The sequence below is a fragment of the Alosa alosa genome, chromosome 1, assembly GCF_017589495.1.
Source record: "Alosa alosa isolate M-15738 ecotype Scorff River chromosome 1, AALO_Geno_1.1, whole genome shotgun sequence".
NCBI classification, from domain to species: domain Eukaryota; kingdom Metazoa; phylum Chordata; class Actinopteri; order Clupeiformes; family Clupeidae; genus Alosa; species Alosa alosa.
The window spans coordinates 39,296,505-39,324,273 of record NC_063189.1 but is presented as its reverse complement, the minus strand read 5'-3'; the positions used below and the strand labels follow the sequence as shown (position 1 = coordinate 39,324,273).

General features: G+C 42.9%; 4 protein-coding genes across 6 annotated transcripts; 2 read left to right on the top strand and 2 right to left on the bottom strand.

Moving 5' to 3' along the window:
• Positions 1-244: 244 nt before the first annotated feature.
• Positions 245-4,916, bottom strand: si:ch73-109d9.2 (uncharacterized protein LOC565042 homolog). The gene is made up of 4 exons (XM_048249723.1): positions 4,140-4,916; positions 3,925-4,052; positions 3,724-3,823; positions 245-1,839 (listed from the first exon to the last, which is right to left on the bottom strand). The coding sequence occupies exons 1-4, from the start codon at positions 4,414-4,416 to the stop codon at positions 671-673; spliced, it is 1,674 nt and encodes a 557-aa protein (XP_048105680.1). The 5' UTR covers positions 4,417-4,916; the 3' UTR covers positions 245-670.
• A 287-nt stretch (positions 4,917-5,203) lies between these two features.
• On the top strand, positions 5,204-9,622 carry LOC125298782. Its single transcript, XM_048249652.1, has 4 exons — positions 5,204-5,934; positions 6,487-6,626; positions 6,772-6,877; positions 7,021-9,622. The coding sequence occupies exons 1-4, from the start codon at positions 5,667-5,669 to the stop codon at positions 9,261-9,263; spliced, it is 2,757 nt and encodes a 918-aa protein (XP_048105609.1). The 5' UTR covers positions 5,204-5,666; the 3' UTR covers positions 9,264-9,622.
• Positions 9,623-9,786: 164 nt separating this feature from the next.
• Positions 9,787-18,635, bottom strand: vwa11 (von Willebrand factor A domain containing 11). Of its 2 annotated transcripts, none has more exons than XM_048249622.1 (17): positions 18,603-18,635; positions 17,071-17,262; positions 16,285-16,563; positions 16,061-16,154; positions 15,599-15,727; positions 14,731-14,917; positions 14,302-14,471; positions 13,748-13,860; positions 13,427-13,543; positions 13,158-13,337; positions 12,748-12,880; positions 12,367-12,519; positions 12,087-12,179; positions 11,682-11,950; positions 11,264-11,397; positions 10,837-10,996; positions 9,787-10,606 (listed from the first exon to the last, which is right to left on the bottom strand). In XM_048249622.1, exons 2-17 carry the CDS (start codon positions 17,260-17,262, stop codon positions 10,202-10,204), a joined length of 2,808 nt encoding a protein of 935 aa, XP_048105579.1. In that variant the 5' UTR covers positions 18,603-18,635; the 3' UTR covers positions 9,787-10,201. The 2 variants fall into 2 exon arrangements, with proteins under 2 accessions (XP_048105579.1, XP_048105588.1); XM_048249631.1 differs by having other exon boundaries at positions 18,610-18,628.
• A 2,781-nt stretch (positions 18,636-21,416) lies between these two features.
• LOC125298944 (prostaglandin D2 receptor 2) lies at positions 21,417-27,022 on the top strand. 2 transcript variants are annotated; one of them, XM_048249924.1, is made up of 3 exons: positions 21,417-21,651; positions 21,777-21,903; positions 24,288-27,022. In XM_048249924.1, exons 2-3 carry the CDS (start codon positions 21,848-21,850, stop codon positions 25,645-25,647), a joined length of 1,416 nt encoding a protein of 471 aa, XP_048105881.1. In that variant the 5' UTR covers positions 21,417-21,651; positions 21,777-21,847; the 3' UTR covers positions 25,648-27,022. The 2 variants fall into 2 exon arrangements, with proteins under 2 accessions (XP_048105881.1, XP_048105889.1); XM_048249932.1 differs by lacking the exon at positions 21,777-21,903.
• The last annotated feature ends 747 nt before the right edge of the window (positions 27,023-27,769 follow it).

The window sequence follows — 27,769 nt, the reverse complement described above, 5'->3', positions numbered from 1 at the left end:
GCTGTATTATTTGTACACACAATATGGCAGGACTGTGTAGACTCTATTAGGTTGTTAACTTTTATAATTAAGTAGTTATCCTCAGCAGAAACCTGTGGCAACTTAAGGGCCTCCAGGCAACAATACATAGGAGAGATGTGCCCATACAAGTGGAATTTATGAATCATTTTATCTAAATAACAAGATTAGTGGTATGACCCAAGCCCATCATAATGACCCAATGTTGGAATGGAAATCATATACATATGAGGCCAATAACATTGGTTTTTAATGAAGTCTTCACATTAACAAAAGTAAAATAAGTACAATGTAATTTACCTTATGCACAGTAATTCAACATCAGACTTTTAAATACAAAATAAAAACCCCTTACAATAAATCTCCTTACAAGATTTATATAATGGATATTCAAAAGTTACAAACACTGGCGGTAATAATAAACAATTGAAATATAGTACAGACACAAAAAACGTTGCTCTTAAATTACAAAATTGAACGAGAGGATAATAAACAGGCAACATCAGCAAATAACTAGAAATACAACTAGGATATGGCACCTCTATATCAATGAGATTAATGATATGTATTTTTTTTAATTTTTTTTTTTATCTGGTCCCATCATATATACGCTCTACTTACTTATTCCAAACACCAGTTCTTGTTTTAAATCTTAGTTCCTGAGGTCAGGTCTGTGTTTGCGCTGATGTGACTTTAGATGGTCCAAGCGTTTGAAGCTGAGGCCGCACACTGTGCAACAATACGGCCTCTCTCCTGTGTGCGTCCGGTAATGGACCTTTAATATGTCTGCTCGGGTGAAACTTTTGTCACACAGTGTGCAGCAGTGTGGCTTCTCCTGGGTGTGGATACGCCGGTGCAGCTTCAGGTTCCACAGACGGCTGAACTTGTTGCCGCAGAGCGAGCAACAATATGGCTTGTCAACTGCATGGCTGCAGTGGTGTTTCTGGAGGTCGCTGAAGGAGGAGAAGCCTTTGCCACAGTGGCTACACAGATGAAGGCCTTCTCCCTGATGGATACGCTGATGGACTTTAAGGTTGCAAGCTTGTGTGAAGGACTTCCCACACTGATTACAGGAGTAACGACCAGAAGACCCAGTACGGTGGGACTGCATGTGTGCCTTCAGGGACCTGGCATCAGGAAAATTAATCAGACACTGACTGCAAGTGTGTAGTCGCTCTTCCCTACCACTGCGTTGAACCAGGCCATGGGTTGATGTCAGGGGTGTGTGACTGAAGGGGTCTCCTGCGTACATTTGTCCAGGATTGTCCAGTGATGAACCACTGGGGAGTACTCCATGCTCTCGCTGTTCTGCTTCCCCATTGTTTTGGTATATAGCACTGGGGTCCTCCAGGTACCCATCCTCATTGATCAGGAAACAGTTGAGGTCAGCTGAGCCAGTGTTTCCACATGAAGGATTGGCAGGGGGTTGTCTGTGAGTCCCCCTGACAGTGCCTCTCCTCCCCCTAAGTGTGCCAGATGCATGTGTGCGCCGAGTACCCTCTTCCATTACACCCAAGTCAGCAGGGAGATGGGCCTGAGCTGTGCTGTAGCTAAGAGCACCATCCTCTCTCGTGGGAGAATTCGCCAATCCATCAAGGTCACCCATGTCCAGGACCTGGCTGCTATAAGATGTGTCAAAGCTGCCAAGCTCATCCATACTGTATCGGGATCTGTATGGCAACCCTTGCAGGTCCTCTGCTTCCCGATCTGGGCCAGGGTCTTGGGACTGGATCTCTAGTTCAGTGTCCCATTCCTCCTGGCACTGTTGGAGATGCTCTTCGCGGCCACATTTACTGTCGGATGAATGCAAAATCTCTTCTTCTGGAATGATATTGATGAATATTTGTTAGGGCACCCTTGCATTTGCTTTATAAAAAATATGAATATTGTTAAAGATGCAGTCTCTAATTTGTTTTAGGTTTGCTGATATTTTAACTCAACCGCCAATCAAATTACACCCCTAAATTACACCTTTAAATTCCATGCACAAACACTGCAGTCTTTAGAGCAAACAAGGAATGAACAGGTAGCCTAGAGGATCATGGGGAGCAATTCACTGAATTAGACAGAAATGATCTGAAGGACCTGAATCACAGACTGCACTTTATGATTTTTGCCCCAAGGCTGGAACATCCTTCCACTACACATCATGTGCTGTCCCACAGTTGCTACCTCTTCTCTCTGCTCTATTGTTTTATAAATGTTTATTTATTGCACCTCATCTCTTTTTATTCATTTTTTATGCCCTGTCACCTGAACCTATTTTATTTTTATTTTATTTATTCTTCTAATCTTTTCTTGTTACGCTACTATGATACTGGCTCCTCTTTTACCTATGTGTGCACAAATAACTACCTCTCTGCCATACCCGTGAAGCACTTTGGGTCAACTCCTGTTGTCCTGTTTGGGTCAACTCCTGTTGTCCTGTTTGGGTCAACTCCTGTGCTATACAAATAAATTGACTTGACTTGACTAGGATGCTAAATTTCCTGCGACTCAGGTCATTTTCTGTTTAAAGGAGAATTCACTCATCATATTCATTGAATCAAGATCACTTCACCCTGAAACTTAAAGGAGAATTCCAGCTATTTTTCACATAGATCTGTTTCTCAAGGTCACCGAGCACTGTCTGTATGAACGTACGAACATGCACCCAGGGTGTAGCACTGTAGCTGCCTGGCAGCTCTAGCTGTTGACTGCAGCAACACAAGCTAGGTAGAACCGGTTGTTTTCAAGTTTTTTTTATACCAACAGTACTCAGCAGATTCGGACCACCCCTATACATGTAGGGCCCCCGCAAATGAATCAATTGCGTCAAGTTAGTGACAGTTATATTTTTGATGAGAAGATGAAGCAGAACTATCAGGGCATGAGGAGAGAAAAAACTCCATGCGGGTGAACAGCGGGAATAGCCGTTAGGTAAACTTGTTGTGTTCCTCTTCAGGTTTGATATCAACAAATAATAATAACTGGTCTGCTGAATTGCATCTCTAAAGTCTGTGTCTTTAACCTAATGAAATTAAGTTAATTCACCATTGTTTTTTAAATTACACGTGAGTAACAGGCTACGCAACTATTGGTAAACTTTTACATCTGAAAATAGCCTAGTTCCCTCTAGCTATCCAGTTAGCTCACGTCATGTTTGCTTGTCATTTGTGCAGTACTCACCAGAAATGAACATTGCATGACACTCCTCTGCGATTCAAGAAAGGTTCACTTGTTGGGTTTTTCCATATTTATTTTAACTAATGACATGGCAAACATCATAACTTACATCCTCATAAACACCTATTTTCCAAGTAATAGCCAAGAAACACAACTTACTCTCCTAAAAGCACCTAATTGGACCACCAATACAATGCAATCATAACATTAAAGGTGAGTGATAAAAAAGTTAAAAAACAATCTGAAATATTCAAATGACAATATTTTAGGCTACTTGTAATTATGAACTCCTTGCATAAGGCGCGCAGCTTCATCAAAGACTGTTCCCACCCCAACCACAGAATGTTCACTCCACTCCGGGAGGCGATACAGGTCTCTTCGCACCCGAACCAGCAGGTTCAGAGGAAGCTTCTTCCCTGTGACTGTCACCCTACTGAACTATATCTCTGCACCCCGGTGACCAACCAGCTCTGGTATTCGGTAACCTCGAGAAACAGAGATCTATGTGAAAGATCGCCGAATATCTCCTTTAACACTCACCTTCCATGCACAAACTCCACTTTTCAGTATGCTCCTGCAAATTGCGTAGACTCTCCTCTTTAGGTTGTGAATATCCCTTAACCCTGCTTGTAGCATTATCCTGTGAACATGAATGAATCATATTTTATGGAGTAACTGTATTCAGTAATTCAAGTACAATATAGAAGCACAAACATACAGCCCATGAGGAATTGTACACACCACAGTCAAACGACTGGAATCTGATGTTGGTTCTTGCCCTGCATCGGTAGAACCATCTCTTGTGCTGCCACCACAACTGTTCCACTCATCTTCTTGGACCTCCTCTTGCTTCAGCCCACCTCCTCTATCTGAGACAAGTTAACCGAGGTTAATGCCCGACTAGGCTATATTTTAGACAGCAAGACGAATTTCGTATTAGGAGTCCAAGAACTTACTAGTCTGTGTTTCCAAGTTCCTTTCTACAGGGTTCTCGGTAGATCCAGTCTTCCCGCAGTTTACACACCTCATCCGGCGTACGTTCTCGCGTTCTTTACGTCTACTCTCAGACAATTGTAGACGCTTCTTAAGGGACTCCACCTGTTCTCTGCTTCGGGACACTTCTTCTAAAAAACTGTCCTCTACAAGCCTTGTTATCTCAAACATCGCTGCTTTAAAAACAGTCTCCATTACGCCAGATAACTGAGACTGAAAGGTCAATATCGCCTCAGACATCCTGGCTCGCGAAACGAAATCACCCCTTTCAACGTTGTAAGTGTACAACTGCACACAACCGAAAAGCTGACAATTTAGTGGTAGATTGCACTAATTATTACCTGCGAGGTAACTGAACTGGGTACCACATCTTAAACTCGATTCAGGAAGGGTACAGGTGGAACATAATCGCAACTGAGGCAGGCCCTACGGTTTAATTTTTAAAACATTACTTAAATGATGGAGTTATGGCACCATTTAGAACGATTAAAATCACCGAAACGTTAAGGAAATGATAGGCTACATACGGTAGCTAGATCGCCAACGTAACGTTAGGAGTTTTCCAAATACAATCAACATTCAACTCGCTAAAACGATTTTACATTTCCAAGACAAATACACTGTGGTTGTTTTTGGAAGACGCAGCTGAACAGACAACTATGTGGCAAAATAGAGTAAAATATTAGATTAATTAGCAGGAAAATTATGTCCAACTTCACCCTTAAAGCACGCTGAATTTCCGGAAACATATGTACGGGTCGGGCGACTGGACAATTTGTACCACTCATTGTTTGTGCGTATTTGCTTCGCTTCTGGTTGCCTGCCAGTCTCTTGATCTGTTAGCTTGTTGATTTATTAGCTCAGGCTCTCAGACTTGAGAGTGTTTTATCTTCTTTTTTACGTAGGCTACTACAACATTTAGCAGAATTATTATTTAGGAATAATTATTATATTCTGTTGTTTTGTTCGAATAAAACTTTATGTTTGATAGGATGCTTCTGTCCACCACATTTTAAACATGCTACTAGTTCCTGTAGATAAGCTAGTCAACTTTGGGACTGTTTGTGGTGTGGTGACGACCAGTTAAAATCTGTGGAAATGTTGCCTCTGTTGGCGCAGCGAGTGTTTTTGTCCATGTAGCTACTTGGGCAGATTGTAGTGCTAGCATAAAACGTGTCCTCGTCTTTTCTAACCAACAACTTTCTCTCCCGTATATCACATTACTATTTCATTTCCGCATCACGCTTAAAATGCACACAGGCAGGCGACTAAGCTGTCAGTTACTTTCAGACGTTTACTGTGCGGAAGTGAACATTGATCTTTATCCTCCTGCTAGAGATATTGCGTCAACGACGGTGAACCTGAGGGCAAGAAGCCAGTTGTGCACGTTGAGCTGCATAGCCAACCCAAAATACTTTCGTTTACCGTCTATACCCTACTTTGGGTGTACTTATACGGTCTCTCTTTGAAGAACTCTTTGTTAAAGTATTATGATGTCAAATCATGGAGACTTTCAACGTCAGTTTACATCTGTTGTGGAGAGGCTACTGCAAAACGTTGTTTCTGAGACAATGCAACTCTTCGAGAACTCAGTCCAGGAACTAAAAGTAGAGATAGTTCGAATCAGGAAAGAGAACGGTAACTTAAATGATAAGATTATTTTTTTTGAAAAGTCACAACCATGTACGGACCCAGGAAACAACTACATCCCCATTCTAAAAGATAATTCTCACAAACGTGACATCGGTGTGCAGTGTGGTAAGTTGTGATAGTCTACCGGTGAATTATTGTTTCTCTTTATTTCCTGGTTCAGGTTTCTGACCAGATCCCATGGACATCTCCGTCCTTCTCCAAACAATAACACAATTCAATTTGTCTTTGTAGGTCAATGGTCACTGGTTCTGAGAGGGCACTAGTTTTTACGTGGCTTAAGAATTAAACATGTGGCCTATAGGCTAGGCTACCCTATGTAAACATTGTTTTGTCTTCAATGATACAAGGTAGTATTTAGAGGCCTAGCCTACATAGAGGATAATGTAAGTGTTCACTAATTTATGAACATGCATGTCTAATATGTTTATGTATTCATTAGGCCTAGATAAACACAATTGTCTGAAATCATAGGCTACTCAAATGATGTGTAGGCTATATCATATTGAAATAGAATTAGAGTTTTGAATTATTGAATTACAGTTTATCCTTTGATCTGAATGTGATCTGAAAAGATTATATAAAATATGCCAAAGCCTACTCAGCATGTTGCCAGTTGTTTCAATGAATATGTAAAATGAAGTGTGATCTCTGTGTCAGTCAGGCCAACCGTGGTGGAGAGATCCTGCAGCCCTTGTTCTCGAAATGAAGATGATGATAGGAGTGCATTTCAAAACCTGTGCCCAAGTCTCTCAGAGGAGGAAAACCGCCAGTTGGCGTTGGTGCTTGTCAAGCAAGAGGTCACTGCTTATTACTAGTCCTTTCCCCCATTTTGCAGTTCTTTGTCAGTGGTTATTTTTTTGTCACATGCTCACTGTGGTTTTGTGCATTTTGTGTTTCTGTGAATCTCTCTCTCTCACTGTGTGTGTGTGTTGTCTCTCACAGGAGCTTGACTTAGATGACCACAGCACTGGATATTTTTTGCTAAAGCAAGAAGATGGTGAGCCAAAGCTTATCCGGAGGCAACACATAAAGGACATTCCACCAGAAGGTGAGAACATCTCATTTTGAAAATTGGTACAGCAATAAGTGTGAACTCTCAGCTTAAATTTGGAGACTTAATATTGTCATGTCCTCCAGATTTCACCTGCTTTTTCACTTAGTCATCCCAACCACTCTTTTTTTTTTTTTTAGTGTTTCTCTCCTCCGGACTCCGTAGAAAGACGACAGAGAAAAGCCTTTCTGTAAAAGCTACTTCAGAATCTATTTCATCAGGCGCAAGAGTGGAAACAGAAAAGCACAGGATCAGTACATCTGAGGTCCACACCAGAAGCAATTCAGAAGTGAGAAATCAAGAAAGTAGAGAAGTTAATGAGGGAAACATATTACAAGAAAATGCTAAATTACGTGCTCGGACATCTGACACAAAGACACAAGCTCTCTACACATCTGCTACGACGCGTATTGCTGCCCTACACCCCCAACCCAGTGAACTTCCGAAGGGCAGTACAGTGCAGTCTCAGGCTCCAATTCCAATGTCACTGTCCATGTGCACACAAAATAAGGTGCTGATTCAGACCTCCCAGGTTAGAATCCAGTCAGCTCCACAGCCAGCCTTTAAAGCTCTTACTCTCCCTTCTCTGCGATCTCTTAAATCGGTTCCACCTGCCCAGGTTCCTCTTCTCCCTGTTCAAATTCCAGGGCTACTTTCAAATCAAGGGGCTAATATTACAAATTCCCCAGCTCAGTCTCATCCCTCACTTGTCAGTCACTCTGTCTCACAAGGCCAGGTACATTGTAAGCCAACTCAGGTGCCATTATCACAGCAACAAGCTCCCCCATTTCAGGTTTTGCCCCAAATGACACAGTTCCCAAATTTACAACCAAACATTGTTGCTTCAGCAGGCCAGGTCTTGTTTCCAGCGTGTATGAGCCCTTTCCAGTCATCTGCTTCATGCCAGGTTCCATCTAACATGCCTTCACTTCCATTAGATCATAATTCATCCGCGTGCCAAATGGGCTCAAATATGCCACTTGTTGCTTTACTCCAGAATTCAACTCCAGCTCCAATACCAGCAACTAGATCTTCTTTCCCAACACACCAACTTCTAACTTCACCTCCATCCCAGTCCTTTCAGTCAGCACATGAAACTTCACAAGTTCCATTGTCCTATCCATTAGAGAGTCTCTATGCCTCCCTGGACCCAATGTATGACCTGGAAGAACCGACCTTGACAACATTACACCCACCTTCCACGTTTGACCAGCCTAATATGCTGTCAGAGCATTTGTCCTCTGTGAGTTCCCAGCAATGTGTACCGCTGGTCCAACCAGGCATTGCCCTTCAGACGCCCTGCATGGCTTCTGATCAGTTCTCCTCAGGCCACTCAGGATCCCTCTCACTGTCAGGACAGCCTCACTCAATGTCAGGAAATGTGAATCTAAACAGACAGTACAGGAACCTAACCGCATGCTCAGGTCTGCTTAGTGTCTCAGGCTCAGCCCAACAAAGTGATGGAAGTTCCACCACCATCAAAAATGATGTCCCAAAAGAAGGACAAGGGCACAGCGATTCTGTCCTTTTGAAACTACGATCACATTTCAAGACTTGTCAAGAATCAAATCGGCCTAACACAAGGCAATTGGAGTCAGAAAGTCATAGCCTGGATGTTTCAGAAGAATCCAAACCCAAATCGAGCCTGCAGGAGCTCTCAAGTGATGGGCCCATTTATCAGACAGGTGGAGACATGACCATTCAAAATGACACGACTTCACAAAACAATGACTCAGTAAAGGATGACCTAGAAATTGATCAGAAAAGGTCAGGCAAGTCTCAAGCACGCAAAAACCAGTGTGAGGTCTGTGGCCGGGTCCTCAGCAATGCCTCAGCGCTAGAGAACCACGCTAGGCTTCACACAGGGGAGCGTCCGTTCTCGTGCGACAAATGTGGGAAAGCGTTCCCTAGCGTGAGGGGCCTGAACCGGCACGTCCAGATCCACGCCGATGAGAAGCAGCATCAGTGCCCCGAGTGCGGAAAAAGTTTCGTTTACCACTTCACTCTGACCAAGCACCAGCTCATCCATACGGGTGAGAAGCCCTTCCCTTGCAAGGTCTGCGGAAAGCGATTCTTGGCCAAAGCCGACCGGGCCACTCACATGCGTATGCACACGGGAGAGAAGCCTTACAGCTGCATGCAGTGCGGCAAGAAGTTCAAACACCGAATGGCGCTGAACATGCACATGCAGGGGCACAGAGGAGAGAAGCGTTACAGCTGCCCGACCTGTGAGAAAGGATTCGTGGACCTTGGCAATTTCAAGAGGCACAAGCGCATTCATACTGGGGAGAAGCCGTATGAATGCAAGGTCTGTGGCAAGAGGTTCACTCAGTCAGCACACCTCAAGAAGCACCTCAACACACAGCATGTCACAGATCAGTAGCCTCTGCAGTATGCACAGGTAGTGGCTTTTGTTTACACTGGAAGATTGAACTTAGAACAGCCTGTAAATGTGATCTGAATTGCTAACTGATTTATTGTGACGTGCAGTCACTGTCTGTGGAAAACAACACAACTTGTGTTGTTTTTAACACATCTCTGTGTCCAGAGAGGGACAACACATTCGGTTTTAAGAGTGTACTGTGACAATAACCAGATTGCATTTTAAGACATTTCTGAGTTAATTTTTATGTTATATTTTAATTGTTAAAGGCTTGTGTTGCTATATGAAATGTGAAAGCTTGCTCATTCTGAGATTGCTGCTTGTGTTACTAAAAAAAATAAATATTGAAGACCTCTGTATTCCAGTCTTTTTGTACCTTTTCTAAAGACATCTATAGATCATTTGTAGTCACTCATGGTATCAGTCAGTCAGTGTGCCCTCAGCCCTAATTAATTTTATTACAATGTGTTGTAGTATTAAAACATGTTTTTGCACATCATCAAATAGTCAAACTTACAGTATGTGTCCTGCAGTCTAATTTATTAACTGTAATAACATGGGATAGAAAAGAAAATCAGTTTAATAGCAAGTAAGTATATACGAATAGTTAGTATACTAAATTACAGAAACAGAATATCTAACACTATTGCATACACATTGATTGTACATACTGTTTAATGTGTTAGTGCAGAAAATAATTATAATTCAATGAACTGTGTGTAGGTGAGTCTCCACCTTTCACACAAACAGTATATTGGCAGCATTTGTAGGATGTAGTGCCAAGATGGTGGCATTACTAAATCAACTTCTGAGCATTAAAGGTCACACCTTTACTGGTTGGTTGCAGTATTCAATTTGAACCATATGAAACAACATAAAATCCAACCCCTCTTTGGTGTGCTCATATGCCAATTTTAATGCAAGAGTGGGACTAAATCTCAGACTATGGCAGTGGCAGAGAGTAGCAGGCATATCCACAGTGGCACTGCCAAACCCAGGGAGGGTGGTCCGCCATTGGGTGTGGTGAAGGGGACTGGTGTGGTGGTCGGCCTGATGGAGTGGAAGCACGTGCCAACGTTGCCCTCCTTGTCCGTGACCGACACCTTCAGGTTGGGGGTGCAGCAGGAAATTTGGCAGAAGTACTGGATCACCGTTACGCCGCCATGCTCAGTCTCATTTGCAGAGTGAGAAACATCGCCCTCCTGTATCCAGACCTTCTCGACTCCTGTGCCATTGCCATCAGTCATGTTAACAGTGGCGTGCCATGAAGCGTTTCTGCAGTCAGTTGGGCAGCTGTTGTTGATGTTGAACATATTACATTCTGGTGGTGTGAAATCTGTAACCTTTTGGACAATGACAGAAGCCAAAGTCAGTTTTCAGTGTCACTACAATGTTCACAGTGCTTGTGGACAATGTGCCATTTTTAATTACAGTACAAGAGTGTTGCAAACTAATGTGACAGTAGATTTCAAAGCATTTATTTTACAGTTTAATTGTAATACTGGTATAATATATAGAATGGCCAACAAAGAAAGCCTTTGTGAAAGACGACTGTTCACTGTGCAATTGTCACCTTTTTGATCACAGAGAGCCGTACCACAGCGTAGTTTGAGTCAGAGGTTCCATCAGACTCGACATCAATGGTCAGAGTGATGTCAGTGCCTGAAGCAGTGTTGGTCGGGGCAGTGATGGCCAGGGTCCCTTCAGCTGTGGATCTGCTCCCACTGACAATGCTGTGAATACAGAGACTATAAATATGGCAGTCACGCCCATGATGCATCCAAATTCGTTGGAAATTCACCACTAATTCTTAGTTCCATATCACACAAAGGGCTAATTGCCTTGTTGTGAATCACGTGATGGGGAATAAAGCTTGTGAAGTTATGCTTGTAATTAAGAATCTTGTAAATCCAAAGATGAGACAAATAGGCTAATTATCATTATGTAAGAATACTATTGTAAGCATATTACTGTTGTATTATGCTAACTTGTTATGTCACCTGTTAGGGTATGTCATGGGAAAATCTTTGTCATTTCTTGCACGGATGTTGAACTTGGTCCGTGGCACACTGGTGCTGATGGTGAATGGTATATCAAGTGATTTTCCTGGCTCCATATTGTTGTCAGCTACAACCTGCAGTACAGACAACATAACATGTAACATATGATAAAGATGCGTTCAATAATGAGTGATTTTAAAGTCACTAAGTCAATGTGTCAGGACAGTGTGAACTGGCCACTCATTCAGGACATAATATCGAATTTTAGACAGGCAGTAGCTTAATAATGCAAAACACGTGGGCTTTTAAAGACTCCTCATTAAAGACTCCACAGCTTTCAGGTACAACTGACAGTCATGTAAACAACACAGTGACCCACCCCACTCCCACCTTATGGTGTAGAGCAAATACCACTCACCTTGACTGACACTGGAGTCACAGACATCTGTGTGGTGGTTTGCCTCTGGAATCGGCTAGAGGTGGAAACGTCCTTCCCCTTCAGGAGAACCACAAACTCGCCTGCCGGGGCACTGTTCACAGAAACCAGGAAGTTGCCACCTCCCATTTCCTCCACTGTTCCATTGGCCACACCTGAGCCAGACACCTCCACCAGTGCTGCTTCCATCACCTTCAGACTCTCGGGTCCGTGTCGGCCAGTGAGGGTGAGTAGTAGTTTGGTTGGAGAGCCTGACAGGAGCAATGGAGAACGGAAGGTGGAAGACAAGGGAGGGATAACAGAAAGGGATCAAAGTGAATCCTGTTCCAAGTGCTGCTCTCTAATAATAATGTCACAGGAATGAGTGGTGGTGATGACCCGTCCTACCTGCCAGTGGGCGTCCATCAATGACTCCATACCCTGGGTGAGGCCCTTTGAATGTCTCCACAAAATCATAAACAAAAGTGACGGTACTCTGAGCTGCGGATAAAAAAAAAACACACTGTAGATGCATAACACATAACCTACACATATGCACAAAGCAAAGAGGCGCACATACATATGTGTGGCTTCTCTTGTGGCTTGTGATTTCTCCCATTCTCACTATGAAGCATTAACAGTGGGGGACGCTGTAAACGACTAAACTCAGCTGTTGAATGAAACTCACCGGTGACCTTGACAGTGTAGGCATTTCCACTGTTCATGTGGATTTCCCATAATCCTGTTTGGTTTAGGGTGTTGAGCCTGACTCGTTTCAGATTGCCCACGGTATTAATCGTTCCCAAAGGTCCAGTGGTCTCTGTCGAACCCTGAGACACACCTATGACAAGACAAAAAAATTGCTTAAAGCCGCAGTCTGCAATACTATTATATTACAAAATACCACCAGAATATCATTATTCAAGTGCTGTGTCCATGTGAGAGAGTAACACATCATGCTAGCTATTTTATCTATTCTATTTTATCCAGCACAATGCTTCTAGAATTGCATCTGGTTTGGTACAGTCTGCTACAGACTAATGTTGGCTCAACAAACGCATTGTCTTGCCTGTGGGGCTTTGTAGAGTGAACGCTACTGCAGTCCCAGTGATGTACAAGGTCACATTGGAGACAGACTCATCCAGCAGGAAAGGAAAGGTCTCTACTTTGCCAGGGTTTCTGGCCCTCTGCAGAATTGTCACCTGAAACATAAACAATCAAGCAGTGACAAAGAGGATCATTAACACCATGTGAACAGAAGACTGAATTTGTTATGACTGTACTGCACACAAACTCTTGATCTTAGGCAAAAATTTGCCATTGTAAACTCTTACGCGTTTTAAAAGGAATTTATTGGCTCTGGATGTTACTATTAGTTTCCTGCTGCTTCCTTATTCAGCACTTTTGTTCAGCAGTTGAGCATTAGCATGGTGACTTGATCACACAATATCACAGGGAAGGGGGAACTGCTCTGCTCACCAGTGCAGACGTGGAGGAGTCCACAATGATCTCTGTGGCCTGGGGCAGGCTGCTCTTGGACACTTCAATGGCTTGTCCTCCAGAGGCCAGTGCCATATCATAGTACACACGGAAATCTGCCCTGGGGATGCGCCCAGAGTACTTAGAGGTCCTCTTTGTGGCTGTCATGAAAATGTTCACCTGCACAGGAAGAAGATTGGAGAGGAGTTTTATGTTTCATGTGTTTGTGAGTGTCTATGCATTCTAAGACCTGAATCAAATAAGCTTACTGTTGACTTTGTACTGCGGATCAGGGCAATGATGGTCTTTTCCAAGTGCATGTCTTTGGCAGGAGCATCGGTGAAGATGTAGATTTGGGAGGAGGGGGGAGCACCAGTCAGAGCCAGCTACACCAGACATAGACGAGAATGAGGAAAAGAAACAAAGGTGCATGTGAAATTACCGGTAACTGGGACTGATGTATTTATTTTGTATCTATTAACCAATATATTTATTTTAAGTATTATGATATAAATGTTGTTTATTTGATCTATTAGTTTGATATAATGGTTGTTTATTTTCTCTCTGTGTTGGTCATGTCCAGTCTTTACCTGAAGTCCAGAGAGGCACATCTCTGGTGTGTCACCACCGCCATTGGCACCAAGAGCAGAGATCTTTTCTTTCATCACTTCGGGATCTGTCGTCCTAACCAGAGGGCCAAATTCTGTAGGGATGTACATATGTGCACACAAAAACAGACAGAGAGAAACAGACAGATAGACAAGCAGACATATAGATAAACAGACATACATACGCACAAACAGACACGGACAAAAATGCATTAGCACTGACAAATGTTACATTATACATTTATAATGTTATATATTTGTGGACACATTTGATGTGTTTTTTTTTAATTGATTGAAGAAATCAGGAATAGTGCTCAAGATCTCAATCTTTGGAGTAATTCTACCTTTTGCAGCAATGCAGTGTTGCTTAGTTTTAAAAAATATTATATGTCATAACTATATCTGTCAAGTAGTAATTATACAGGCATATATAGAATGTTCAAGTGTATATACATTGCATTTGGACATAGTGCCATTTGACTAGTGAAGGAGAAGTTGGATTGGGTTCCGAAGGACAGGCAATAATCGGTCCTTACTAGGGTCATTAAACTGGACAAGGATGTATTCAGAGGGCTCATCAACTGTGCCCTTCTTGCTGTCGATGATGTTATTGGCGACCCTCTTTGCCTCTGCAATGTCGTCAGCCATGCTGCCAGTGGTGTCGATCACAAAACAGAGGACAGACGAGCGGGCAATGCCCATTAATCTGAGACAGAAAGGGCAAAACAGAGGGACAAAGAGAAGCAGTGAGATATAAAAAGTTGTCACAGGAGTATATTGAAACCAAAAAATAATATTTAATATATGGTCTGGGAGGAAAATGGCCAATTTAGCCACTAGACTGTCACTGAATGTGGACTAATTTGTATAGACGGTCTGTCATGATTATTCCACATGTTGTATAAGATGTGCATCAAGCACTGGTCAGGTTGTTATGGACACCACCATGGTCACTTCCCCCTTACCGCAGGAACTCTTTGTTGCCTGCAGCCCCGCGGATGTCCTCCAGGAGCTCCAGAGTGGCCTGTGTTGCCACGGCTACAGCAGCGTCATGTAACACTGCATTGTCTGGTCTGCGCTCATCCTTGCTGATGCCTCCGCGGGGTACCTGGGTGCTGGTCATGTCTGATGCCCCTCCGTGACTACACTTACCTATCAAAAAAAAGACCATTATCAGTCCACCCACACTGATAACCATATTGCACAAGTCATAAGTCACTCATAAAGGGCGTTGTACAGACTTCATTAGGCTTTCAAATATTTTGAGGTTGATATCAACTCGCTGTCCAAATGGAATACCAGTTAAGGCTACAAAAATGTCACAAATCATACAAACTAATTCTTTCTCGCAGATTTGTATTATTTTTCATAATTTTACTCAGTGTTTGCCAAAAGTAATGACAAATGAATGCGTAAATGTACGCATATCCGTACCGAACTGTCTAGGTACAGGACGTTAGGTTCAATACAGATGTGTACCTAATGTACCAAAGTCGTTAACAGTAATCATTTAAACAGTAGGCTTTTTTTGCTTGCAGGCCATTGAGTTCCCACACAAACATATTACGTGGTGGAACATACGTATGTCGGCTTAGTCAATTAACGTTGAAAAAACATTTGACAACTTTTCAAAATACTATTCCCGTTTTGCATCAGCAATATTGTCAGTGAATTTTAGATTAGTGGTACCTACGGGCTTTACGGGAAAATTTACCGAACTGTGACTTCAAAACCAAGGTGCACTCCAAACCGTGACTTTTGTGTACACCCCTACAAATAAATATTTTTTTCATGTGTCTGACCATATGACCCATGTGTGTGTGAGAAGTATACCTTTAGGTTTGGTAGCAGAGAGTAGACCCATGTATCCTGAGGTAAGTTTCTTATGAGTCAGGATGTCAGGCAAGAGAGGATTTGGACATGTACCACTGGCACAGTCATTACACGTAGGAGTATCGATATCTGTTAACCACACACACACACACACACACACACACACACACACACACACACACACACACACACACAGTATTATGGGTATGCTGATGGAAGCACTGTTCATTTCACTGAACTGTACCCTGGTCATATGATCAGTAGGGTGTTGGCTTGAGGATCCACTTACAACATGGCTTGTCAACTAGGGTCATCTCAACAAAATTATTTCTCAATCACTGTAGTGAGGGCATGTCCCAGTCCCAGATTTTCTAATCTTTATCATGTGGTTTATGACTTTCTCATGGTGTTCATATATGTGAACAATGTTTCACTGATATGCCATATCCCATGAACATTTACCTGCAACATTGTCAATGGGGAGGTCTTGTCGGAAGAGGTTCATGTAGGGACCTCTGTTGCCCAGCTCCACCCAGTTACTGTGGCTGTAAAAATCCTGCAAATGTAGATAAGCAGGTAAGCTGCAAGTTGTGACAAAAATGTTTTGTTCATGTGTGATCCAATTAAATTTTCTGTGTTCTGTGTTTTTTTGCGCTCTCTCTCTCCAAATCTCTCTCTCTCCTTACTTGTAAAGTGTGGCAGACTCGTCCTAGGGTCTCTCTCGCTGCCTGGAAGTTCTCCTTGCGGACATTGGCCTTCACACTGACGGTTCCCTCAGTGATGAGAGTGCGGGCCTGGACGAAGGCCTCGTTGCTGAAATGGTGGGCCGGGCTGTTGGCTAAGTCGCGGTCCACGAGGCCATTCTGCATGTAGATTTGGTTAAGCGCTGTGCGGAACTTTGCTGCTGACACTTCTCCAGTGGCCGTGCCTAGACACGCTCGCAACAGCTCCTCTGCCGATGAACCCTAAGGATTCACAAGAAGTCAGTGGCGAGCAGACACACACAAACACACATTCTGACGTAGACTGACGCACAGACTGCTCACACGCCAGACATCATCACTGAATCATTCACAATAGAGACATACGACAAGAGAGTCATGCACAAAAACAGACATAGACTCATACGCACTTCTTAGTTATTCAGTTATACTTGCACACATACACATACACACACACACACACACACACACACACTTGAACACGCATGCCCACACACACTTGCTGCATGCGTACGTGTAAACACACACACACACACACACACACACACACACACACACATGCACACACATGCCCACACACACTTGCTGCATGCATACGTGTAAAAACACACACACACACATGTACACGCATTCCCACACACACTTGCTGCATGCATACGTTTAAACACACACACACACACACACACACACACACACACACACACACACACACACACACACACACACACACACACAGAGGGAGCATCTCACCGTAGGATTGAATTCCCTGCCCTCAGATTCCGCCACAGCCCGGCACACCTCAGTGATTTTACTGAGCACTGCATTTCCTGTGATGGTGGCGTGGGTGGAGGTGCCCCCACCAACCGGCATAAAGGCCTGAGCCACCCCAGACAGCACCAGCACGAGGAGACCCGCAGAGTAGGCTGATGACATCATCCCCATCTACAGGCACAGGAGAACAGAAGTGTCTTCACTATCATGGCCTGAACCACAGAAGTGTCTTCACAATTACTGTATGGCCTAAATTAAATTGAAGTAAAAGTTGTTATTTTTTATACACACAAACGGTATATTGCTCTTAAATTTTGTTCACAAATGCGTTCAAATCTATATGTTAGTGAGCACTTCATCTTCACAAACATAATCCATACCCGACACTTTTTACTCAAATGTGTTTTCCTCAATAGAGATTATCCAGATGTGTGACAGCAGATATCAGTCTGATTTTCTGATTTTACATTTATCAAATTGAATTTAATTTAATTTCATGTATATGCTTAAAATGTATTTGCTCAACCTATACATTTAAAATATGTTTATTTAAACAAAACTATTACCATAAACAAAATCATAAATTGGCAAACATTTTGTGAGAATGAATTACGACAATATGACAATTATTACGACAATATAAAAATTATAAAATGCTTTGTTAAATGTAAGGAAACAGCAAGCTAGCTAGCTCAGTCTCACAGACAGCAAACAGGCAAATTCAGCTCACTTCAATTGCACTGAATAACACCACAGAAAGGATTTCAACACACATGAGCCCAATGACAACACTGACATAAAATCCTATTCAAATTCAAAGGTGCTTTATTAGCATGACTGTATGAGTACAGTGTTGCCAAAGCTAGCAGAAGTTACAAATAACACATATCACAAAAGACGGAAACGCTGACATAGTTTGTTTGAGGTACCATGGAGTTTTGTTGGCGTTTGAATACTGACTTTCTTAGACTAAAATGGAGTAACATAGGCAAACACTGGGATGAAAGGCCATGGAGAGGAAATCATTATGCCATTGTTCCTCTTGAATGTCATTTATTTACATTATTTACACACCCTAATACTCTGAAATAAAATAAGGACAGTTTCCTCAGAATGAAAGTTTTTATGCTTTGTTTTCTTTCATTTCTGTTCTGAAAATGTCAGTTTTAATGATACATGTATTTTGGCATAGTTATCAAGAAAATAGTCTTCTAACCAAATAATAATTGCCAAAGGTCCATGTCAGTGTCACACACTATTTAGACAAATGTGTCACAGAAATATGAAAAAGGTCTATAATAATCTTACACCTTTGTGTACTTTAATTACATCCCAAACCTATTCTGTTCTGTACTTGATATCAGGTTTTTCTGAATAATACTGACAGCTAGGAAAAAATCAAATATGGAAAATAAATTGATACATAAAATAGATTATATTAAACTGAAAAAGTGTAATCAGTCTGTTTACATGTATTGTTTTATTCACAGCACTGATAACAATCCTCCTACCTTATACCTTCTCCAGCTGCTGCTCCCTTTGCCACCAACTGCCTAAGACTATAATGTACGTACATGTTATACACTTGTTTTATGGCGTATAGCTTGGGTGGAGAAGGATAGACTGATGCAACACCTACTCTGTTATCACAAACCATTCAGGGAACCCCTTTCTTGAAGAAACAGATTTATTGCATGTCACTCTCCAGTGTATAGGAAACTTTGGAACTTTGGTCAATGATGATCTAACACACCTTGTTTGTATGTTGGCAATATGTCACTACAGTATTGTACAACTGAAGTATCAGCTATGTAAATGAAAATGATTACAGTCCATCCTCTGCCACTGGATAGAATCACAGAAACTGCAGCTCAGTGACTGTTTTTTCCATTGGGAATTGTGGCCAAATAGTTCAGTCTTTGTTTTGTCCTTCTTTACGCTTCTCTCATCTTCTCAAAGGAACTCTAGATCTCATTCATAGTGAACATTTGGTCCTTGGTTACCGTACTCTTAAGGACTCCGTATGCACTGTATCAATAAATCCCTTTGTATTTTCCCCCCATCTAATATGTGAACACAATGAAAACATAATTTTGAACGTGGCTGTATCCAATGCTTAGATTTCGTGTTTTAAAATGCAGGCAAATTAGCGCATATTTAATTAGATAATTCCTAATTTGCATATGTAAACATTAAATTACAGAAAACTTGTAATACATTTTTTTCTCATATTAATGTACAGTAAGTAATCAACTGGGGAAGTTTCATAGTGATATCTGCTAAAAATGTACCCTATTCACCTGCAGTGTCTCGCCTTAATAACTAACTGGTCAGGTACTTGGTCCTTTCCTGTATGCCCATACATGGTCACACATTCCTTTACTATATATATCTCTCTCAATGTGCTTGAACTAAAGAATCTAAGGAAATCAGTGAATGGTTGCAGGGGCGTGTTCTGCCACTAGGTGAGGACAGGCCCCATCACATTTGAGCAGTTGCACAACCAAGGTAGTGCTTTGTTTCTCGAGGCCTAAAATTAAACCTTAAATCATTATTTATGTTTTGGTTTTTTGTTTTGCTTTGTTTTATCTACATTCACTGAAGGACAATAAATGTTTCGTGGCAACTGGTCATTGACAATTCTATATACATATAAACATTATGTGTTGTGTGTGTTGGAGTGGAGTAGACAAAAATAGTTGGGCAGAAAACTTTAGATATAGGTTTTAGAACTATCTCTGTTCAAATATCTGGAGGAGACATAAGGAGGAGACCGGCCATGATCTTTTATGCATATCTGCATATTTGCTCTGCTAAATATGGAAAATCTGCCTATATTTCATTTACCCACAGTCTCCATGCTCTCTTTGACATAACAATTGTAATAACAATTGTAATATATTACAGAATGTCCTAGTGTGGTTCAGTTCTTTGCCCACACAACGATTTTGTTATGATGTGTAGTGATGTAGTTTTAAAATGACAATGACAGAATTTGTTTTCATTTCTGTACTTCTTTTTTTTTTTTTTCAATTGTCTAGGTGCTAAGTCTAGCCATTAATAATAACATAAACAACCTTCAGAAACATTCTTGTGGATCACTAATCACTGATGTCCAAACAAATATTTCACTTGCCTGCACAAATCTAGCCAGTAGCTGAGACAATCAGTTTCCTGGTTGTCATTATTGTATGATAACTTTGAAGTACGTACACTTATGCCCAAAATACTCATTCAGCTTAACCATGCTTGAAGTCCTCGGAACACTGTGACTGAATTTTGATTTCCCAGGTCTCTTAAAGATAACATGGCCTTGCCCCATCAAACTTAATTTGAGGATGTTGCTTAAAGACTTCAAGATTCAGTCCAATAATCTGGCTTTTGAAACCTAGTTTCAAATTCTGCAGTTATTTAGATCAAATGTTGACCTAATATGGGTCCAATATTTACAGAAACCTTTCCTGGGCAGCATTGTTTCACTATAGGGTGACTTTTCTCACACCTCTTTCTTATCTGATCAAATGCCACAACCCATGACAGTATTAGAGCGTCCGTGTAATTCCCCAGAACTAGAATCAGGTTCTAGAGCAGTGTTTCCTTGAAGGCCCAACACAAGCCACAACACAAACTCCTACCCGCACACACACACACAAAGAATAAAGTGATTAATTACAAATGTTTAAGTTCAGAGGTGGGGTTGGGAACCACTGTTCTAGAGGAATACATCTAAATCCATGAAACATCTGGTGACCTCTTGAGAGACAATAGTGACCCCATGTAAGCCTACTTAAGGAATAATAACATTGCAACAATAAGATAGGGACTGATTTTCTAAATGTTTCTAAAAAGGGATATTAAGGGATTGTCACTTTAAGCATTTCTTCAGTCTATTGCACATACTGTCTATGGGTTAAGGCTTGAACAAAGTAAGATAATCTGCACACATGGGTGATGTATCCGATATTGCAGTGTGGTCAGTCTTCTTCCCATTTTCAAAAGACCCACCCCCCACCCCAACTCTTTCTGTCCCCTTCCTTATTCTACTGAACATTGTTTCCTCTGACCTTTGTACTCTGCACTGCTGTTGTTTCTTACAAGCCCTTTCCCATAGAGCCAACCCAACCACACAGAAGTCTTATACATACAGTATTTACATGCAACACCAATAAACATGCTCTTCCTGTTCCTTCTTCCTCTTTTCTCTTTGCACAGTCACTTATACCCTCTCTCTTCCTCCCTCTCTCTCTCCCTCCCTCTCTCTCTCCCTCCCTCTCTCTCTCTCTCTCTCTCTCCTTCCCTCTCTTTCTCACTCTCCGCTCCACCTCCATCACCGTGGTGATTGGTGAGGTGTGTCTGATGAGTGACTGGCTTGGAAAGAGAGATACAAGAGGAGGACAGAAGAGAACAGAGATGGAAGGAGAGACGGGGAGAAAGTTTGGCGGAACGAAATAAAGCTATTTGAAAAAGGAGAGGAAGCATAACTGCCGCCATTTGACCCGAGCCATTTTATCCATTACCTTTCATATTAGACATCACAGCACAGATGATATGACCACCTAGGTAAGTAGCAGCTCAAACTTTAACGCTGTTAAAAAATTCCTTTTTACATAAATGCCTGCTCCAACTGCATGTCTTAAAAGAAAAGAGACTTGACACAGATGACCTGAAGAACCTGTTATATTCAGTTAGGTATTTGGGGGAACATGCCAAGAGCAAGGATGAAACCAGAATTACCTATCGTATCGTACGACACTGAATGAGAGTCACTCCTCCAAAAACAATTGAAAAAATACAGTGCTTGCTCATTAAGAGGTAACAAAATGAGACATATTTGTGTGATGTGTGTGTGTGTGTGTGTGAGAGAGTATGTGTGTGAGTGTGTTTGTATGTGTTTGTGAGGGTGTGTGTGTGTGTGTATCTGTGTATCTGTGTGTTTGTGTGTGTGTGTGTGTGTGTGTGTGTGTATGTGTGTACGTGTGTATGTTCATGTGTATGTCTTGTGCATATGCATGGCTGTGTGCATGTGGTTTGTTTGAGGGGAAATGTTTTTGATTTGGGTGTGATTAGATTAGAGAGTTTCACTTCTGACAACACGCACATGTACATTTGGATGATGGGGTCTGCAGACGAGACTAACCAACAGATTCATTTAATTTCACACTTCGCCAGTCCTCTAGTGATCTCTCTAGTGGTCTCTTCAGTCCTCTCACATGGATGTTTCAGAAGTTTGATAAATAGAAATAACTTAAAACAAAGTTAATCTAACACTGATAACCATTCCAAATGGATGCGATCAGAGTGATTCACGCACAAATATCTATTCTCTCTTGTCATAAAGAAGTATGTATAAACTCTCATCAGTATTCTGGATTTAATTTATCAGTTTGAGCCGGCAAAGTCAGTTCTCCTCTCTGTCAGCTGGGTCTGACACACTACCTCAGTCAAACAAACAAAGTTTTGTGTTGTATTTCTGTGGGGCTTATTCTACAGCTCTGGAACAGATAACATAGTCAGCCAGGGCTTCAAGGTAAATTCTAAACTAGAAGCTGCCACTGAGTAAGATGGAACATGTTCTTTATGCGCTAGTTATCCAATCGTACATGTGCCCATATTTTTAGACGTGGCATACAAATAACACTTATCTAGATGAACCATGAGAGCATACAGAGCATGTCTGTAAATGACTTCTCCGTCTTTGACTGTTTTTGTAAATCTTCTTAAAAAAACACACCCTTTCAAAACAGCCTAAGCATGCCGTACCGCGGAATGCAGTTGGCTGATGGAGACAGGCTTTGACATGCTGTCGTCACGCAGTCATGATGGGCTTTTGGGGAAGGAAAAGAGAGATATTTTATGCACTACCTCAGTGTTATCTCCCTAAGGGACAGAAAAGCACCCACTGCTCTGGAAAAGAGGCACTGAATAACTTTGACAACATAGTACTTGTGGCATAGTGTAACACTCCTCAAAGCGGTTTGAACTAAAGTAGTAGCTAATGTTCACGGCATGCTGCTCAGGTGTCTGCGTTATGTCAGCCTGGGTGTGAGGAATGGCCTGTAGCCCCAGGCAAGTACAATGTCATAGGTGGTGCAGTACCATGAAACAAAAAGCTTCTTGATTATTGTGGTTTTTAAATGGTTTCTGCCTTTGTTTTTTTCCATTGATACCATACCACTGGTATCTGATCAGGGATTTTTTTCTCTCTCTCTCTCTTTCTCTCTCTCTCTCTCTCTCTCTCTCTCTCTCTCTCAGAAAGCCATTACATCACATCACCTTAGTCTCTTTTACTCTTCCAACTCTCACATACATGTGAGTTAGACCTACACACAAACCTAACAGACAGCATCGTGCCCATGTCCATCATGTCTGTTCTCATTCTCTTTTTCTATTTCCCACGTGAATCTATGGGATTTCTCTCTATTGACCGTAGAGTTTAACCATGAAGCACTTGAATTTCAGACAATTGTTATCAACAAGTGTCATTCATGTCTCATGATCACTGCACAGACAAAAGGCATATGTGGACATACCGTCAGAAATGCCTCCATCAGCATTAAGAGAGGCATTGTTTAGATATTTGTTTTTCTTTTTAGATAAGAAGAGCATTTATTTCCTGCTCCTCCACAACACCACCACTATTCACACACATCACATTATCACAAACTGACCCCACCTTTCCTTAAGTCATCTCTTCTCGTCAGTGGATAATGTCAGCCAGTGATATACGATCCTGGATGTTTTGCCAATATCAATACACATCACTGGCACTATCATGCTCATATCCTGGCTATCTTCCTGGTACATATTAACACACACACATACACACACTTATCTTGCATCATATGGTTACAACATACCTTGTTGTTGAAGAGAAAGATACAGCAGCTGCAGTGTCTGAGGAGAAATGGTGCAGCACATGTGTGTGAGAGAGAGAGAGAGAGTGCCATTAGAGTTAGACAGCGTGCAGACAGAGCATCCTCACCCCAAATATCACTCCAAATGTAATAAGGCTCAACCCAATGCTGTTGCATGGGAAGAACTTGGACTCACAGTGAGTTAACTTGATTAGCTTTAACTTTGTAGTCTGGTTTCCTGTTTTTCTGTGTATTAACATGTCTGCTAAAGGCTTATGATGTGAAAGTAACTCTCTCTCTCTCTTTCACACACACATGCATTGTCTCTCTCTTTCCCCCCAGCGCCATGGATCCCTCTTTCTCCATCTCCAACTCCTCGTTCCCTTCACTCTCGTCCACTGAGCTCTACTGCCCGCTGCTGCAGAAAATGCGTTTGCACTCGGTCAACAGCACGGGGGACACGACGGCGGTGGTGTGCATCCACGGCCTGGTCTCCTGCCTGGGCATCATAGAGAATGCCCTGGTGCTGTGGGTGCTGGGCGTCCGGCTGCAGCGCAAGACGGTGGCGGCCGTCTGGATGCTGAACCTGGCGCTGTCCGACTTCCTGGCCACGCTCACGCTGCCACTCTTCACGCACTACCTGCATGCCGGCCACAGCTGGGAGCTGGGCGCGCCGCTCTGCTCGGCCCAGGCGTCCGTCTTCTTCCTCAACATGTACGTCTCGGCCTACCTGCTGGCGGCCATCTCACTGGACCGCTGCCTACTGGTGACCCGTCCCGTGTGGAGCCAGAACCACCGCTCGGTGGCGGCCGCCTGGAAGGTGTGCGCCGTGGGCTGGCTGTGGGCGGCCGTCAACGCCTTCCCCTACTTCATGTTCCGCTCTGTCACGCCCCATGTGGACGGCCGGCAGCTGTGCTACCACAACTTTGCGCTGTACTCCTCGAAGGCGGCGCTGAAGCAGGACTGCCGGGTGCGGCAGGCGGCCACGGCCATCTCCAAGGCGCTGCTGGCCTTCGTGGTGCCACTCGTGATCATCGCCAGCAGCTACATGTACTTCGGCCTCAGCCTGCAGGCGCGCAACCGCCGCCGGCTGCGGAAGAAGAGCTGCATGGGGCTGGCGGACAGCGGCGGCTCCGCCGCCCTCGTCGCGCTCAAGCTGGGCTCCGGCGTGGCGGCCACCTCCGGGCGGCTCTCGCGCAGTTTCACCAAGATGGTGGCGTCGGTCATCGCTGCCTTCATCCTGTGCTGGGCGCCCTACCACGCCTTGTGCCTGCTGGAGGTGGCGGCGCAGTACGAGCCCGATCGCTTTGCGCAGCTGGTGGAGCGGGCTCTGCCCCTGGCCACCACCTGCGCCTTCCTCAACCCGGTGCTCAACCCCATACTGTACGCCTTCAGCTGCCCTCACTTCTGCACGCGCATCCGCCAGAGCCTGTCGGCGCTGCTGGAGGGCCTGGTGGAGGAGGGGGGGGCCGTGTCCATGGCGGGGGGTCTGGTCAGGAGGAGGACAACCAAGGCAGGAGAGAGCAGCTCCGGCTTGCCCAATTCACCCACCTCACCCAACACCCCCGGCCTGTCCAGGCACACCCTCTCCCCTCAGAACTCAGTCAATGGGTGCATCTTCGAAAAGTGCCCTACAGAAGACACCTGCACAGACAGCCTTCGAAAGGTCCCTTTTCAGGAGACAGCGGACATTATAATGTAGATCAAAAAAGAAAAGAGATAAGGTCTTAAAGACTTTTGTCAACTGTACAGTTAAATAGTATGGGAATTGTAAGTATTAATGTGTCAGGACCGACATAGCCTACTTTGTTGGCTCTATTTGACCATTTCATGTTTTTAGAGTTTTTGGAACAGAAACATATTTGCAATTTCATCTTGTCCCTTTGTCCCTCCATCCCAATATTTTCTATGTAATTACCTCTATTTCTCTCACACCCTCTCTCTCACATTCTCTCTCTCTCTCTCTGATTGCAAGATAGTGGACATGTTTCCATTTATCATTTCATTTCATTTGCTTTCTCTTCACAGACTCACATTCTGTCACAATTCCACTCATAGTCCCGGGATTACCACTGAGGTTGTAATTTTCCAGTGTAAAGATCCAGGGTCAAAACCCCTAATCCCTTGCAGACCCACATGGGCCCATATTTTTTTTCTCTGATGTTGTCTAGATTATCCACCCTGTCTCTCCTGCCCAAGTCCACACCCCCAACACACTCTCTCTCACACACACACACACACACACACACACACACACACAACTTTGTGCTGTACTCCTCGAAGGCAGCGCTGCAGCGTGACTGCCGGGTCCACACACACAAGCACACACACACACAAACACACACACACACACACACACACACACACACACATATATCGCCTACAAGCACACCCACACCCGCACACACAAGCACAAACACAAAGACACATGTGGTATTTCATATGGTCTTCAAGGAAACACTCTTTGTTAAATTCCTGCAAGTCAAATGACACTTTCTTCTGAACATCGTAAAGTGTGTTGTAAAGATTTGTGAAATAATATAACAAGCAACAAGCATAGAGGTGAGAAGTGAGAGTTGAGGTGAACATTTTGGGGGAAGCATAGTGCTTTGGTGTACTGCATGTAGCTATCATTTTATATATTTGAGAATATTTCAAAATAGATAACAGACTCTGTCTTTCTCTTCTGAAGAAAAAGCAGAGGGGGGTGTTGAATGTGTGTGTGTGTGTGTGTGTGTGTGTGTGTGTGTGTGTGTGTGTGTGTGTGTGTGTGTGTGTGTGGGTGTGTGCGTGTGTGTGTGTGTGTGTGTGTGTGTGTGACTGAGAGACTTGGAGTGACTGTCCATGAGAGTGACACATTGATGGCATTGATGGAGAGACCAGTAAATGGACTCATTTGACTATGAGCACATAGACGGGTTAATGCAGGGCTTTACTTGTGGAGCAGATGTTTGAGCAAGGCATTAGAGAGAGATTGTGCATCATACTACTGCTGGCTAACACTTTTAATTTTAATTGAACTGTCATATACAAAAATCTTACTATCCATGTTAAATAAACTTGACTTTTTCTCTGTATGTGTCTTTCCTTACTGCATCAATGAAGAAGACAAACAGAGGAAAACTCTACTAATTTGAAATGTCACTAGGGAAGCTAATGTGATTTAGGTTTGATAAAAATTAAATCATTTTTTTATACAACTTCTCTCCAACCAAACACGCGTGCGTGTGTGTGTGTGTGTGTGCATGTGTGCGTATTAGTGTGCACGTGGAATTACATAATCGGTCATATGTATCCATACACTCCATCTCATGAGAACATACTGTCTGCCCTCTGCTCTTGAGGACTCGGAACATACTATCTGCGTCACCATCATTAAGCTTTGCTTTAAAAAGGCTGATAATCACCAGTGAAGAGCCTGGCTCAGTAAGGCATCCACAAGCATCCGTGTAACTAGGAAAATAATTGTAAAACAGTGACATACAGTATACAGACAGGTCTCCAGTGAAACATATATGGGAAACTTTGGAAAATTCTTTATTTCATTACATCATTTGCAATCATTCAAATACAAGGTTCACAATCCAGTAAATGTCTCTATAAAAAAAATCACCTGGCATGCACATAGAAAAAAAATCCATGGTCATCGATCGTTTCCCATCATATTGCCAAAATGCTAAACCTGTAGAGAATATAACTCCCTCTTTCAGCTTCAAAAGATAAAAAAGGCTTTCAATCTCCTTCCCTTGCACTAACCTTCATTCTGAAATCAAAGCCTTGTACTCTTGTCTAAATCAACATCAGCGATGTTTCATCACTGTGCA

Bases quoted from the DNA above. Each gene is read 5' to 3' on its own strand.
- vwa11 (XM_048249622.1), bottom strand. From the start codon at position 17,262: ATGGGGATGATGTCATCAGCCTACTCTGCGGGTCTCCTCGTGCTGGTG. The intron at 14,472-14,730 runs GTAAGGGGGAAG...TTTCTGTCTCAG, and splicing joins GGCAACAAAGAGTTCCTGCG to ATTAATGGGCATTGCCCGCT. The intron at 11,951-12,086 runs GTAGGACGGGTC...TGCTCCTGTCAG, and splicing joins TGATGGACGCCCACTGGCAG to GCTCTCCAACCAAACTACTA.
- si:ch73-109d9.2 (XM_048249723.1), bottom strand. From the start codon at position 4,416: ATGTCTGAGGCGATATTGACCTTTCAGTCTCAGTTATCTGGCGTAATG. The intron at 4,053-4,139 runs GTAAGTTCTTGG...AACTTGTCTCAG, and splicing joins GAACTTGGAAACACAGACTA to ATAGAGGAGGTGGGCTGAAG. The intron at 1,840-3,723 runs GTGAGTGTTAAA...ATATCATTCCAG, and splicing joins GTGGAGTTTGTGCATGGAAG to AAGAAGAGATTTTGCATTCA.
- LOC125298782 (XM_048249652.1), top strand. From the start codon at position 5,667: ATGATGTCAAATCATGGAGACTTTCAACGTCAGTTTACATCTGTTGTG. The intron at 5,935-6,486 runs GTAAGTTGTGAT...TCTCTGTGTCAG, and splicing joins TGACATCGGTGTGCAGTGTG to TCAGGCCAACCGTGGTGGAG. The intron at 6,878-7,020 runs GTGAGAACATCT...TTTTTTTTTTAG, and splicing joins AAAGGACATTCCACCAGAAG to TGTTTCTCTCCTCCGGACTC.
- LOC125298944 (XM_048249924.1), top strand. From the start codon at position 21,848: ATGAGAGTCACTCCTCCAAAAACAATTGAAAAAATACAGTGCTTGCTC. The intron at 21,904-24,287 runs GTAACAAAATGA...CTTTCCCCCCAG, and splicing joins CAGTGCTTGCTCATTAAGAG to CGCCATGGATCCCTCTTTCT.